The sequence below is a fragment of the Paralichthys olivaceus genome, chromosome 14 (assembly GCF_024713975.1).
Source record: "Paralichthys olivaceus isolate ysfri-2021 chromosome 14, ASM2471397v2, whole genome shotgun sequence".
NCBI classification, from domain to species: Eukaryota; Metazoa; Chordata; class Actinopteri; order Pleuronectiformes; family Paralichthyidae; genus Paralichthys; species Paralichthys olivaceus.
The window spans coordinates 8,104,585-8,121,467 of record NC_091106.1 but is presented as its reverse complement, the minus strand read 5'-3'; the positions used below and the strand labels follow the sequence as shown (position 1 = coordinate 8,121,467).

The window sequence follows — 16,883 nt, the reverse complement described above, 5'->3', positions numbered from 1 at the left end:
ACAGTTGTGTGTTGTTGGTCATATAGACTGTATATAAAATACTACAGTTGTGTTGTTGGTCATATAGACTGTATATAAAATACTACAGTTGTGTTGTTGGTCATATATACTGTATATAAAATACTACAGTTGTGTTGTTGGTCATATAGACTGTATATAAAATACTACAGTTGTGTTGTTGGGCCTCAGTACAGATGTCCCTCCCTGGAAGCGGGGACGTGCTGCCCTCTATCAGCAGTGACGCGCCCCGCCCCGCCCATCAGCATCTCCAGGCGGCAGAGCGGAGCTGGGAGTCTGGAGGAGCTGGAGCAGGCAGCGCACAGTGCAGCGGCTCCCGCGTTTGTCCGACACTTAGCTAGAGCTGCTCCCCAGGCGGTGGAGGTGATGATGGCGGCGGCTGTAGAGAGAGGAGTCGTCCGGGCCGCTCTCCTGAACCCGAGCAGCGGTGGCGGCGGCGGACCAGCGCCGACGATGCTCCCGGCCGGAGCGTTAGCCGGGGCTGTGCTGCTGGGCTCGGGCTCCGGCAGCATGCCCGTACCCATGAACCTCTTCGCGACCTGGGAGATAGACCGATCATCCCCAAGCTGCGTCCCGAGGTAACGTGAACAATGTTGTGTGTTGGCGTGTAAAACACACAACAGCGCAGACTGCGGTGTGTACAAATCAGCGCGCAGTTGAACAAACATCAGGCTAACGTTGGACAAACAACGCCCTCGAGCTGCAACACATTTCCAAAACATTGTCGGGCTGGCTAGCGAGCTAACTAGCAAGGTAGCTAATGCTAACGCGACCTAGCCAACGGCGCTGGTGTTTTCCTCTCATGTTTCGTGCTAAAAGCGTTTCACATTCTTATTATGTTTGCCCTTCAGAGACTCAGTCGGCTAGAATACCAAATGACACACTCATACCAACAACTCACATATTTTCTCTCAAGTGTGTAATTATGAGTCGGTGTGTTCATTTTTTTTATTTTGACCATTTAGATAACTATGAAAGTTTAGCTAACTACTTCATCAGCGTGTGTTGCTGCGTCGTTTTTAAAGTTTCCCGACGGCCACATTCTTCACGTGCCCGTGCTGACCCGCGTGTGAACCGATTTGCGGAAAGCAAGCCACCTAATACCGACACAACTGTCTCGAAATACGGTGACACGGATGCCGCTCGTCTCACCAGCAGCATGCACCCTTGTCATCCGTCAGCAGCACCGTGTGTGTGTCATGAGCCGATGGGCATTTCTGCAGCTGGCTACCTCATTTGAGATCCACATACTTTTCCCGTTCGTGTGACGCTCAGGTGCTCGGTGCTGTGGTTATAACGGGTCTCACACACGCCACAACAAACACACTCTGGTGTTGACACAGCAGCCGGCACTAGGAGAGAGCTACACTCTTTACGATCCTCTCTTCTGCAGATGCACCATCCCCATTGGCTTCACGCTGTTCTGATGACACCGTTTAATATAGAGGGCAGTCAGCGATGTTAATACTCCCGCATTAGTATTCATCGTCAGTGAGCAGGCATTGCTGCCACCTGACCAGAAGCCTCCTGGGATCTGTGGGCACATTAATCAGCGTTGACCTAGATCTGTTCCACTCATTGGTAGAAAAGTGGGCTCGCAGTGGGGAGGGTTTCCTCCACAGTCGATGTGCGCGTGTGTGTTTGCCTGCAGCCTCTTTAGTGTCTGCATATGTGAATGGACTCATGTCATGAGGAGAACGTGGTTAATTCACAGGGATTGTTGTCAAATTTCTGTTTGAATATTACTAGATTGCTTAAATGTATATACCCAACTTGCCTGCCCTCATATGCTAGTGTTACTGGCATTACCGCTGTTATTACAGCCTTACATTGCTGCTCCCTTCATCTATGTCAGACATGTTCTTTTGTGTTTATACTTTAAACATTGATACGCAGCCTCTCCATTTATATTAGACACAGTCTTTTCTGGTGAATGTTGTAAATATCGTTTTTTGTTGACATGCTCTGTTACACGCAACATCTATTGCACATCTGTCTGTCCTGGGGGAGGAATCCCTCGCTCTTGCGGTCACTGTTTATTCCCCTGTTAAAAGGGTTTTTGTGGGTAGTTTTTTTCTTACGCTAGTCAAGGGTTAAGAGTAGAGAATATCACACATCATTTAGCCCCATGAGGCAAATTTTGATTTGTGAATATGGGCTATACAAATAAAATGTGATTATAGTCTGTATGTTGCATCTTGAAGTGAACTAAAATGAGAAGACTTCACTTCCCTATATCATTGTTGCCCTATTACAGTAATTATGTTTCCTCTGTTTGATATTATCCCTGAGAAGGGAGAGTTTAATTGTGTGACCTTTATCTTTGATTGGCCTCAATAGAACTAAAAAATCATTGATGTTTGCCTGGGATGAAACACCTATGCTTTTCAAGGTCATGTCTCCAGTCACAAATAGATAAAAATGATGTATTCTAACATATGGAATCAGGTACTTCTGATAGCTGTATCCATTATGGTTTAAAGCTACTTGCTGTAGAAGAAACGGACATGTCTGTGCATTTATAGAGTGCAGCACACATGGCACATTGATTTCCCACATCACTGCCTCTGCACTATGTGCTTTTTTTCAGTAGAGGATGACATACAGGCTGCTGTATCAAAGATGAATAAGGGTGAGGATGAAATGGATTATTAATGAGGTATGGAGTAAAGGCATAACAGTCATTGTTCAGCACAAGACTGTAGTAGCTGCTCGACACAAGTCGTTGTTGATGGGCTACTTTGTTGGAACTCATATGTAATGTAAGTTTTCTCGGCTAATGATGTATGACAGAATTGTTTATTTAGGCCTGTTGAAAATTTTGTCAGACATGATTACTTGGAGTTGTCGTTGTTCACAGCAGCTCTCAAAGTAATTTGCCAGGGCTGTTTCTGCTCTCTCATCTCAGAGTGGTGTGAGAGGTCTTGCATGGAGCCCAACCCAAAGCCTGTTTTAGGGATTCTGCCTTGGCATTCTTTCAGGGGGTGGGCCATTTTGTGTGCAGCTGTTTGCTCCTCCACAAGCCTCTTAGCAAATGTGGGTGTCCAGCTAACTGGCATGGTTTCAAATGAGGCCACAGGGCTTGGAGCAATTGACGTTTTTTACTGTGGTGATCTGAAACATGACGCACAGCTGTTGTTGGTTAATTATTGCAAGAAGCTGTATTTTAGAAATTGATACTTCAAGTCTTTGCAGCCCTCTTGAGGGCCATGCCCAGGGGAAAATGTTTATCCACAATGGAAAATGTGTTGTCAGCTTTTGAGCAGGCTTTCAGCGTGGGATTGTGGTACCTGACAGTTTTGCTGTTGACACAAATATGGCATAGAAAGGACTTCTTCTTTTTGGACATCTTAACTACTACAAAGATCACAAGATTCATAGAGATATATATTATCTGTTATTTAAACATTCACTCATTCATTTGTTAGCATCGATTGCTTTTTATATTCTAATGCAACCATTGTCTAGTGCATCCGATTGTATTGCTGTGTGTGTGTTTCAGTATCTGACTGGTTTCTACCTGCCAGATGAGTGTTGTGGGAGCTCTATTCTCACCAGGCCTGTTGGAACAGTTGGATAAACATTGTTTTTATTCCAGCGCTGCCATGCCTGCCAGTCTGCTACTTTCAAATATTTCTAATACAGTGTGTCTTTCATCTTGAATTCTACAACACCATACCCTCTGCAGGGGGTGTTGGGAACACTGATGCCTTTTCCTTCCTTGGGGCTCAACAAATTGCTGACCAATGCTTTGTTTGTTGTTGCTGAGTAACCAGAGATAGCTACAATGTCCAATGTACAGGAAGAATAATTCAATTATTTCTTCTGAAAGATAAGACTTAAACCTCCATGTTGCATACATGTAAACTATCTCTCAAACAGGATACTAAATGGGGTTACTGTGAATGTGAGGAAGCTAAAGTTAGAGCAACTGTATACTTACAATACTTTTTGGGGTATTTTGCCTTTGTTGACAAGACAGCACAATTGTCAAATGGGGAGAAAGGACAGGATAGACACGCAGCAAAGATCCTGGTCAGAACCAAACCCATGACCGCTACATGAGGACTCAAGCCCCTATTAAAAAAACTTTGGGGGCTCACTAGCTCACCTAGCAGTGAGGGCTGCAACTCACGCAATTAGAAATGCCACAAAGTTTGGTCCATGCTTAATATGACAATGATGATCTTATTGTAAATGCTGAATGAGTGATTTCTGAGACCTTTTAGCTTCAGCGCACACACATTTAAGTGCAGTGGCTTTTTTCTTATTTCCCTTTCTTGATAAATGCCTGAATAACATTCTTAGTGGACATAAACAAGGTTACATAGGGAAGTACACTAGAACTGTCTCTTGTGTCAACAAACCAAAAATAGTCAGAGTTACTGACTTTGCATTATGTACATATGCAAAGTTAAGTGACATGCTTGGAAATCCAACTGGCCTGTCTATAAACTATGGCAAGGCGGGCATTTGTTGAGGGAACGATGTGGTATTTGCAGGAATGATACTAATGCAGAGGTCAGCATGGTGCTATGTTTATCTACTAACAATAAAGAATGTGTAGAGTATGAGAGGGTTTGGCTTCTTACCAAGTTCAAAGCTCTTTTACAACCTGGGGTCAGAAGTTGTGACCTTTACCCTCATCACTAACACGATGGGAGCAACCGAGCAATTGGGTTGTGTTTGCCGTACAAGCTCGCCAGGCCGCATTGTTTCCAGAATGTCAGGAGAGTTGTTGTGATCGACATCTGTTTCCAATTTACAGGCCATACATATAAACATGACAGTCTTATGTGGGTCACTGAGCAAATAATGTTTTCAAGATCTTGAGATAACTTTTGAATTCCATTTTCAATACTTTGAATGTATATCTGTCTTTTTACGTTTGAGATGGGTGAAGGTTAAAGGTGTGGCAGCAAGCTACAAAACAACATATTTTCCTCTTTCCCTCTGACATTTATCTCCCTTGAGCAGAGCATCCTTCTTTCTGGCTGCTTGATTCATGGGAGTCCCAAGATGACCTTTTTCTGTTGTGAGTTGCAGAGCCTTATCTCAATAGTAATTGAGTGTACTTTGCTGGCTCTGGTCAGATGTTTATTTCCTCTGGCCCAAATCTGTACGGTGAATCAAACTGACGTGTGCCGTGTATGTCAACAAGTGAAGGAGATAAACAAAAAACAAACCCAGGCCAGGACTGGAGCAAGTATCACTCAGTCATTTTGGTTACTGGGGATGAAGCCATCAGCTACAAGAATTTATACATCCTTTATGCTGTTGTGCACCCAGGCATATATTATACAGTCTCTCCATTAAGTCGCAATCACAAAAAAAAAAACGTTTCTAACTCGCTTCCTTGCTGTGAAGATGCAGACTCAGACATGATCTTCTCACATTGACCAACAAAAATAAAGTTTAAGACTGTGCAAGGTAGTTTCCTGATGTTCTAAGCACAAGTTAATATTTTGTTCAGTGAGCAATGTTTCAGTGGAACACAAACACTCAAACAAAAATCATCGATTGACAAATACTTTTCTGCTGCAAAACACAACTACTACAGAGGCTGTAGCATACAGATTTATTGCAAGTGCTGGAAGAATTAAGGTTAGTTAGATTAAAAGTGTATGGTTGGTGGTAATGTTAGTATAGTATAAATCACAGTGATAGTGGCATGCTTGCTTGTTCCCATGACAAACTGTGTGTGTGTAACTTTCACTTGCTTCGTTTCATCGCCTGAAAACACCCTGACATGCATCTCAATTTGCCCCAAAATAACCTGCGCAATATTTTCCCAAAATAACCTATGAAATCCTTTGGGGACTGAAGTTTGTGTGTGTCTTCTTTGGCCTTAAGATCTTTGATTAAATGTCTGATTCTCTGTATGTTCATTTTTAAACCTAAAGATGAAACCACTCAAACGGGATACAAATAAGGACGGACTGTCTGTCACATAATATGAGCTAACTTTACCCTTTCACCTCCCCGGTAACCCCTCCATCTCAAGGCTTGGATATTGCTTCTCTTAGCGGGGGAGCTGCAGTAATCTGATTTCATAACAGGAAAAGAAGAGCTAGTAATCTGATGCTACACACAGACACCGTCTGCTTAATCCTCTGCTTCCTTTTGCAATCATAAACAAGGCTCCATGCATTGGCCTTCTCCAGTGGCCTTCAGGTTTGTGACACAGCACTGTTTGTCAGTATGTGTCTTCTCTGCAGGCTTTGCTTCTCTACACTAACACAACTGACAACTGTTGTAGTATGTACAGGTGTGGAAGTGACTGTTGCTGTGAAGTCAAAGTAAAACAAGCTGCTAAATCATTTCTGGTAAAAAATATATATATATCATATTCTGTGTTTTGGATGTTAAGTGAAGGAATCATGCTTGAAATCTTGATGAACTAAGCTCATATAATGAAAACTTATCCCTGTCATTAATTGGCATAGTATTAATGTGCCATAGTCATTCTAGAGTCGTATCATTTCACTTTGGGGACTGGAACTGGAGAAACTATTCCAACCATGGATAAATGGAAAAGCTCCAGTTCAGATAATTTCACTGCAGGGATAACATCTCATTTATAAGCAGCTGTACTTCTAATGCAACGAGATGCTGAAAGCACTGATTATGGTAAAATAATTGAGAGATTTTTAACTGGCCATTTGTTCTTCACTAGAGCCAATGTAGAGAAATAAAACATACGTGTGGGGCTAGTGAGACATTTTTATAGGCCCCTCAGATTTCAGAAACATTTATTACTTCAACCAGTGAGGTTATGGTTTGTTTTTGTCAATTAGATTGCACAAATAGGGCTGGACCAAATTTGTTGGATGGATGGGGTATGGGCCAGGAATTTTTTTTAAATTATTTTGTCCAAATTAAGTAAAAATGATATTGACATCTTTGGGAAAAAGTGTGGATGTTGATGCAAAAAAGGTTTGAAGGAGTTTGTACAATTTTTGTTTCTATTATGACCTAGACAGACATGTAGCATTGCTTGGCCTTCAGTATACGCACTCCTTGCTTCACCATGCTGTTCACACACTTTGCTAACAGCAGGCCAATCAGCACCTTCACACTCTTTTTTATGCTCACTCCCACTGCCTGAAATGTGTCAAACGTCTCTTGGTTTCCTTCCCTGCCTTCCTGGAGGAGGAGGAATTTCCTTGGGAAACATTTCACATTCCTTGCAACTATAGAGCTGCTGGTGCAGCAGAGCCAGGCCTCTTTGCAGAGCCCTTCTGTATTCTGTTGTTGACCAACAATAGGGATGGGTAGGGTGGGTTGGGTAAGCAGGATTAGTCTTATGGATTGCTCACTCTTGTTGAAAAGTTTTGCTGACCTGGCCCAGAGCTCCACAGCAAAAGGCCATGCTCTGAATGCTCATGTCGAATTCCCCACAAAGGGAAGAAAGGTTTGCTTCCCCCTGCCTGGACCTCAGAATGGGAGAAAGGCCAGATTCTTGTGTGGGTGGATACTGGGGTCTCAGCTAGTGACGAGATCCAACTTCCTGAGGCAACAAGTGAGGCGAGGAAACTGTCCACTGACACAGGGAGGATCCTGTCAAAATAAGCACATTTGGGACAATGTTTCTCAACTCGTTTTCTCTCTTGTTTTTGCTCTACTTATTTCCCACCTCTCCCATTCAGGCATTTCCTGAGCTGTATGTGCCAGCAGCAACAACTTACACACACACACACACACACACACACACACACACACACCATTATTTCAGACACGCAACACTGTGGTGCGGATGAATGAGACCATTTGAAAACATGAAGCATTGTAATAATGGCAGTCAGCGATCCTGTGCTATATTCTAGCAGAGTGCAAACGTAAACATACTGGTAGGTGATGCAGAGAAAATAAAGACTATAAGAATGATTGGTGATAGCTAAAATCTGTATTGAAACTCACCAAATGAAACGGTACAAATTCTCCAGTCAGATGATTATTTTAATGATAAAATCTTCGTTGTCCCCACTTTCAGATCATTTTTGAAATCCCACAAATACAGATGAAATGTTGACCTTGTCTTGACTGAATAAAGTCCAGTGAAAGGAATCAATAGTTTTGCCTTTGCTCTCTAGTTAAGGACATTTCAGTCCCTCGAGTGCCAACTCTTGAATAGCATTGAGCTGGATGCCTTGCCTAAATGTCTAATCACAGATTAAAGAGTCTGAACTGTCTGGAGCCCCCTTGCTCTACATGTGCTTTTGTCCAATTAGCCCACACAACCAATGTTTTCGTCCTCAAAAATCCCAGGATTTTAATGTCCACCTCTGCAGCAGATCTTTTCAAACCATATATTTTATAGAATGTTGGAGATGGAGAGAAGCTAGATGTGTATGCACAGTATAAAGTGCAATAACAGCATAACTATACAGACCAGTAATGCTATCAGCAATAGTGGACATTTCAGAAATAAGCACATTTTCATTAGGAAATAAAGCAGAAGGATAGCTGCTTGGCTGAGCTTAGTTAATTTATTTCCCAGGTCATAGGGGCTCTTCATTTTTTCATCTTCATTTTGACCAAACATTTACAAATTCATTCTGTAATTTAGATTCATAGCAGAGCCACAGCTTAGCCCCTAAAATGACTAGTAATTGTACTTATTATGTTTCTTTTTTGACCACTTGGAGTCAGATTGGATGAGTGTGCAACTGGTACCTTTGTAGCGTTGTGGGTCTGCCGGTTGAATGAAATGATAACACTATAGCTTAAAAGCTTAAGATGTGTAAAAACTCCTAGGAATCAATGCAAAGGTCTGGCAGGCTTTCCTCACTATCATTTTACTTTTATTCTTGCACATTCCAGCCTATTCTTTGGGGCTTTTTATGATGAATCACTCTCAGTCATTTGTAAAGGGACTCATAGTCTCCTCAAAACAAAAAGACTGGATTGTGACGTAGTTTTTACAGTCTAAGTACACAGTTTTTCAATTCCAAATATTTCCTTCTTGGTAGGGTTGCATAATAGCTAAAATGATAATCACAGTTATTCTGTTCAGCAGTGAGCAGAGTAATCACTGGGTTTCATTATTATTCACCCAACTCTGGCAGCAAAGTAATTGTCCTGCAATTTTGAAATTGACAGGATGCAGTCCTTGCTTTAACAGTGTGTCTGGACTCCATAATCCTGAAAAGTAAATTGTTGTTTTTTCATGTTTAAACTTTCAATGTAACTTTTTTGTCAATGTTCTATTTCTTCTTGGTGTTTGAATTATCCTGGTCAGCAGCCTAGACAGAGGGATTGTTTTAAACAAGGCTTTGCTCTTGAGCTTTTGATCCAACCAGTAGACTCCAGGCAAAGGAATGTTACTGCCAGGCAGACCATCCACCTTAATAGGATTTTAAAGCTCAGTCGTTACCTTGTCAGAGGCTGTGACACTCAGGATTTACCTGTATCTGCTGGTCTGGTAACTGTACTATAATTTGGAAGTCACTGGATGTAGTAGGCAGTATGCAATATGCATGTGTACCATATATAACCTGATAAGATCATAATTTTCTGCATGCTTGAGAGATATAATCTGTCATGCTACCTCTATTTATGATGTACTGTAGTTGATCTGGTCACGGTGTCTTTTGCTCTGACTTGTCCTGTAAACATGCCATGCCTGGTCTGATCTTGTCTTCCATGGCCAATACAAACACAGGCCTGCTGACCTCATCTGTTTGTGGTAACGGCTGAACAAAAGACCTGTTCAGCGCCACAAAAGAGTCACAAAGGATAACAGTTCCTGAATGTTTAATTGGTATTAAAGAGGCAGAAGAGTTGAAAAAAAAACTCATTGGGAGCACATGCTCCTGAGAAGGAGAGACTGGTGAACTATGAATATAGTCCTCGATTACTGACTCCAGTTTGTGTCATCATGTATGTCATCATTTTGGGGAGATTGTTAATTTGGTTTGGCAGATGCTTTTCACAGTGTGTGACGGACTAAGGGACCCCATAAGATCATCCTATTCATGCATTGTCTCTTTTTCTTTTTCCACCTTATACTTTTTTTTGTAACTCAGACTAGAGCCTGTATTTTAAAGGAATCTTGCACAACTTTCTAGCACACCCTTCATTATTAGAGAGGAGGCTGAAGGATTCTACCAAACCACCCACCACGCAGCAAGAGCATAGTGGTCAAACCTCTGATTCATGCTCCACAGATAATAAATGTTGCTCAAATGGGCATTTGAGAGGAAAGCACTGGCTTAAATCGCTGAAGTGAGATAAAATCTGGCTCTGAGCTCTCATGTACCAGCCCTGTGTAGTATTACATAAAATGTGTCTGTAATCCCCACAGCAGTCAGATTGTCAGCACTGGGCAGACTGAGGACCACAGAGTTCACAAAAACATATTTCAGAGTATTATGACAGACTCGAGTTGAGTGCCGCTATTGCGTCTTCTACCTTGCATTCTTGGAAAAGGCCAGTTTATCCCCTCCCCTATCCATTTTTCTTTTCATAACAAGTCCCTCAGGGTGGTTTCATACCTGAGTGATGGCACCTGTCCTGCCTTCCTGTTGCAGCAAATTGTACTCCATTGTAACTCTTGTCTCTACTTCAATTGGCAAGAAGAAGCCAAAATCCATCCCAGGATGACAACAACTCGCGTTGAATGTGGGATTTTAGAAAATAGCTATATGATGTTGTATGTCTGCATCTAAGATATTGTAGCCAGGTGGAGTGGTTTTTGCCAGTCCTCCACAGCTCTCACTGGTAGTCAGTACTACTGGTAGTTTTCCATTTCTTCAAAATCCTTCAGAAACAATAATTTCATTTTAATTACTGATTAGTCATTGGATTACTTTTTTCAACTTAAACGTCATGGGTTTGAAGAGTTTGCTTGTTCTCCGTGTCTCTGTTGGTTTCCTTATTTTCCAGATTTCCTTTGATACTCAAGTTTCTGTCAACTATTGACTATAGGAAGTTGTGCATTTAGCCATAGCGTGGCCTAAATATGGCTGCTGAAACACACATCATAAAGATCATACAGCTGGGGAACAGAATGTTTTGGATTAAACTACAGGTTTAACTAAAGTTTCAAGCAATATTAGAATCCATAATCAAAGCCACATTTTAATCCCCCAGGATTTTTTGTGTTTGGTACTCAAAAGACTTAATCCATGTCTACATAACATTGTAAAGGTGCTATTACACTTAATCACATGACTTTTGGCCAAGCTTAAGCTGCCATCTCATTACAAAATATTTTGTATTGTTTTGATTAATGAGTGCATACCATCTGTTGTTTTGGCATTATGAGAATTACACTGTGGCTTTACAAACCTCTTTGGCACGCCAAAAGGTTAATTTCTAATCCAGAGGTCTGATTGACTTCATTTTCAGTAACATTGCTAATGTGAGCAATAGGTTTTGTCTCCCACATAAACTACACAGCCACAGAAACAGGCTTTGCCAAATTAACATTTTGCCCGTGTTGTCTTTGTGCACCTGGGTCATAGTCTCTTCTTCCTCTTTCACAGTGGCCTTGAGAGAAAGATTTTATTCAGGGAATTAAAGTCCAACCAGCATATGGCCATCTGGCACACCCAACCAGATATTCAAGGGGTAAAATAGCTTTTGCATGCAATCCTAAGTGCAGGCTAAGCTCTTATGGAACATCCTTCTGTTTCAACTTGTTAAAAGCAACATGCTCAGTCTTCAGGATTAGATCGTATCGCTCATAATGTAGATTGGACTCGACATTGAATAGAGATGCTATGATCTAGTACAGATCTGTTTCCGATAGAACCTCTTAAATAATGGTATTAAATGTGAAATATTGCATGAGGCTTTTGTTAAGTAGATAACACACATGAGCAAACAATGTTTTCACATACAAATAGGTGTAGGATTGCAAATTTGGTATGTTAATTGATTAAATGTTTTGAAAAACTTCAATAGTGATTAGATTCAAGAGCCAGAAGCTAGAAAGAGAATAGGGACAACTAGATCTCTTTTTCCGTCTGTTTTGAAATCAGATATCAAAACTAGATTGGCCCAACTCTAAATTATTCATTCTTCTTTGTAACTTCCATTGTTTGTCTAAAAACTGTGAATTTGAAATTAAAGATTTAAAAGGGAAGATTTATTTAGAACATTCCAGAGGGTGTGGATTTGAGAATGTAGGGCTTTGTTTTGCAAATGATTTCCACCTGAAAGGCCTTGAAGGAAAAATATGAAATATAAATAAAGGGAATCTTCCATGTATTGCTATCAGAGAAAACCTCACAAGGGCTAAAGGATAGCACTCACCGTGAATAGACCTGCTCCTTTTCTTCCTGTAGGTGAATGAAATATTCAGAAGAAGTAGCTTTTAGACCAACATACCCTTTATTTGGACTAAATTATGCAGCTAGACATGAACAAATAATAGCATTCTGAATGAACAAAGTGGTAGGGCTTTCCTTTGCATGAATCTTGTCTGCAGAGAAAGACGCTTTTGTCAGTCTCCCACATACAAGCCAGTAGTAGCATGTAAGAATTTCATGAATAATGTTGAAGCATGTTTTAATAAAAGACTGTGACCTCTTTCACATCTGAGGCAGAGAATATGAGAAATAGTACATTAAAAGCAGTAGAAGCATGAGTTGAAGTCTTTTTTGTTTGTTTGTTCTCTCGCTTGGAAGCCCCCCAGCACATACCAAACATAGACAGTGTCTTTTTCATTCAGCTCTCTGTTACATTGCTCATCATCCATCGTCCACTTCCCCCCACTTTGTGCCTCTGACAATTGCTGTGCAGTGATCCGAGGTCACGGATTTGGCAAAACATCAACTAGAATGCTGACCAGGGGAAAAGAACTACAAAAGTGTGGTTTTGTTTAGGTAGCATATCGTTCATTTCAGAGGGTTTGCTGGCCTCTCAGTTGATTTCGTATGTGCTCATATATAGTCCAGACCCATGTCCATGCTTGCATGATAAACCTTTTTATGGCCCCATGAATGCAAAGATGGTTTTATTTTTATTGCAAGCAGAAATAACCGTGCAAAGTAAAAACAGTTGAACGTCTACTGGTGCATTAATCTCTACAACAGAGACAAATGTGAACATAAGCATTGATAAAAGACGTAGAAATGTACAACTCAATGACTCTCACTTATCTTAACATTGTTGTAAGTATTGCCACGGCATGAGTGCTGTAGCACTTAACACTTTGTAGGCTCTTAAACTAAAACAGTGTTTCCATTGTAAAGTTATTTGAGAAGTTGCTGTTACTAAAGTGGCCCAGAAATAGCACAGAGATAGTAGCCATTCTTGGACATCTTGAACTACTGGCTTTGGAAAATGCTGATGGAGGTGGGATTTGTATTGTTTGTATGCATCAGTTCAAAAGAAGCACTCCTCTGTAAAAGAGAATATGCATAAAATGAATTATGTCTTTTAACAATGTTGTCAAATGAACTAAAGCCTAGTTTATACTTCTGCGCCGCGTCGACACTACGCCGTAGCCTGACGCGCACCTCCAAAAAATCCTAACTACGACCGCAAGCGCTGTGATTTGTTCACTCAGAATGTAAGTTCCGGCAGTTGCTTTTTCCGGTCTTTCTTCCTCGTCGTACAGACCACCTCCGCAAACGTCTTCTCTGTCGCCTGCGCTTCAACATTTGCAATATAAGCATTTGTTCTTCAATATTGATGAGCTCCAACTCCAAATACAGCTGCTCCACCTCGATCGCCATTGTTTACTGTTGTTTACTTTACGGAAGAAAAAGCGTGGACTCGGCTATAACCACACAAACACACAGCCACACCCCCCTAGCGGCATTGGCAGTGAATTGCAGAGCAACGCGTTCCCACGATGCAGAACTTCGAATGCTCAAAGACGGCGTCACGTCAACGGGGTAGGTACGGCGTCGACGTGACGCAGAAGCATTAACTAGGCTTAAGGCTATACAAGTTCCACACAGCTTTATCACTGTGGAAGCATTAAGTATTTATAGCTCTTAATGCGTTCCTTCAAATGATATGAAGAAATATCTGTATGTAAATTACTTCCTTCTGCTCTGGCTTTGTCGTGACTTTTCACAACCATAGTTTGAATCTGGTATCAGTGTTCTCGCCTTCCTAAATGATTATTTCTTCAGATGCATCCAGTCAAATCCTTTCAAATGTGATGCAGGGGCCAGGGCCTAGGGAGTTGATTTCAGAGTTGGGGTTTAAATATTTGAAATACCTTGTGATGTCGGTGTAATATAAATTGTGTTCTGTCACTTAAGCAGTCTTCAGACAGACATATCATTTTACCAAAGAGCTGAACTCAACTGGACTGACTAAAGCTTGGTGTCGCGCCAGAAGTTCTCTTTGAGACCTGACTCCAGAGGAGACTGCGTGAGGCCTCTGTGTGTGTGAGTTTGTGTGGGTTAAAGAGAGCTAGGCTGACTCAGGGGGAGGTTGAGGTCAGAGAGGGGCTAACAGAATGTGTGCATCTCTGACTTCGACCCTGCTGTCCATGTTTTAATGCACATCTCACCACTGATTTGCTTCCCTCTGATGTTCCAGCAACACGTCAATACAGGTGGGATAAGTTATCGAGTATGCGCTGGAAAGGAGAGACTTTCCTGGTTGAGACAAGACTGTCTCCTGAAACAGTTGTGAAACACTGTGTCTGTGTATATTGGAGCTCTTTTGTCACTAGATCTGAGAAGCTTTATGCTCAAGTGATGAAGTGTTATACTTGTACACCACTGGAAACATGAAAGCTTCAATTGTTTTCTTTTCCTCCTTGTTATTATGGTAGAGAAAATGGATGAAGCAGCCAAGATAAGATAATACGCAGTGCCATGCTACCCACAATCACAAGCCTCTTATCTGAAACTAAATATTTGGCCACGGCTGTTTGAGTGAACTGCCTGATAAGTTGTTTTGTTTGTCCTGCGCAGATAAATGTGAAAGGATTTGAGTGTAGCCACAGATGGACCAACATTCATAACAGTTACTTCAACAGTAGTTCTCACCTCCTTTGCTGTCTAATAGCATTTAGAAATGATGATTGGTTTAAGGTGACCTAACTCATGTAGCACTATAAGGTAGGGCAGGGCAATAAAATAATATCACTAATTATAGCAATATAATTTTAATCATAAGAAATATTTAAAAAACTCCAATCTATATTAAAATATTGCTTCTGCACATTGATGAGGTTTAAGAAATTGTTGATTGACCTCAGATTTGTGAAATGTTTTGCTGTTAATCAATTGTTTGTCATTATCTGCTCAGAAAGAGTTAAAAAAATCTCTCTCTAACTAAGAAATAATAATGTGACATTTGTCATGATAATTATCAATATCGACTGATATGCAACGTTTTATCCTGATATTATTTTTGGCCAAATCGCCCAGACCTGCTATAACCTCCTGCCAATTTTATTTTCAGAGCATTGATGTTCGTTAATTTACTAACTTGTGTGTTTATAGTGCCTAGGCTAGCCCCTAATAATGCATTGATATTCAGGTAAAATGAAAGATTAGAAAATTATGTTGCATTAGCTTTTTGTTGTATTGTACACATGTTTGAGAAGCTGTTGAGAAGCTGTTAAAGTTTGTCAGTTCCACTGTATAAGTCTCACACAAAGCCTCCTTTTGATTTCCTCAGTAATATTGGTATGTCACAGGAAGCAGCCTGTGTGTAATCGAAAAGGGGGAAATGGCCCTGTAATCTAATGGCCTCACTTTACTTTATAGGCCGAAAAGGTCAACAGTTAGTGACGGTACAGTGAGTGACTTGAGCACACTAATGGGCTTAGATGGAGCAGCACCACTTGTACTGCTGTGATTGATGCAATATAGGCTAAAGCTATTAGCTACAGAGAATCCAGGCGCCTACTGGGCACCGTCCTGCAGGGCGGTCAATAGCTATTCATTCTGAAATGATATTACACTAGTGTCAGTTGCTTTATATGTCAATGCCATTAATAGAAGATGGCATCCAGAAAACGATTTGCAGGAAATTAGCTTGTGGTAGTGTATGATTCTGATTCTTGCACCAATTTACAGTCGGCACATCCCATGTCTGTGACACAATTTTTTCTAAATGTTGTTTAAACGTGTGTGAAGGCAGGGCAGTGTTAAGGTCCAGTGTGTAAGATTTAGGTGAAAGGGAACTATTGACAGAAATTTAATGTAGAATAATCCTCATGATGTTTTCACTAGTTTGTATTATCTTAATTGTATGAATTGTAGTTTTCTTTACCCCAGAAAAGGCCCTTTATATTTAAATACTTTATATATTCATATTTATATCGAGGGGACCCTCTCTACGGAGGCCGCCATGTATTTTATATTAGTCCAGACTGGACAAACTAAACACCTTTTGAGTTTTTATGCCAATTAAAGGCTTCTACACACTGTACCTTTAAAAGCCAAAGCTTGTTTGATATATCAATTGATTTGTCAAACAACATAATATAAATCAGCAACAAACTGATAATGATAGTGGTTTGAGTTATTTACAAGGAAGATAAATACTTTCATTCTGTATTTGTTTAAATGCAGCCATCTTTAATATATTAAGATGCAATCAGGAGGAACCAGGATTTTATTATTCTACACTCCAATCAATTAAACTTACAGTAGCTAAATTGATTGCAGTTTAATAGAACAGACTTGCAGAAAGTGTATAGATATTGAAACCTTTTTATAGTCTTCATGTGGATTTAACTCTAATCAGTGAAGTTAAGTTTCTCTTTCCTCACTGACATGTCTAGAGTATGATCAAAACAGAGAAAGTCTCCTCACATGGCGTGCATGTGAGGATCAATAACGTCTATAACAATGATGACCCAATCAGAAGAGCTTGGCAGGCGATGAGTTGGCTCAGCAAGCCCGAGCACTGAAACTGTAAGAGGGATTTCCCCCATG

The 16,883-nt window shown here is 40.8% G+C and overlaps 1 protein-coding gene across 2 annotated transcripts in view; it reads left to right on the top strand.

The window, feature by feature from the left end:
- Positions 1-250: 250 nt before the first annotated feature.
- Positions 251-16,883, top strand: part of LOC109636146 (phosphofurin acidic cluster sorting protein 2) — a 47,844-nt gene continuing 31,211 nt past the window's right edge. The window contains exon 1 of one of the 2 annotated variants that reach the window (XM_069539292.1): positions 251-596. In XM_069539292.1, coding sequence (XP_069395393.1) covers positions 385-596 — 212 coding nt within the window. In that variant the 5' untranslated portion in view covers positions 251-384. The remainder of the gene's footprint in view (positions 597-16,883) is intronic. The other variant, XM_020097718.2, reaches the window with a different exon arrangement.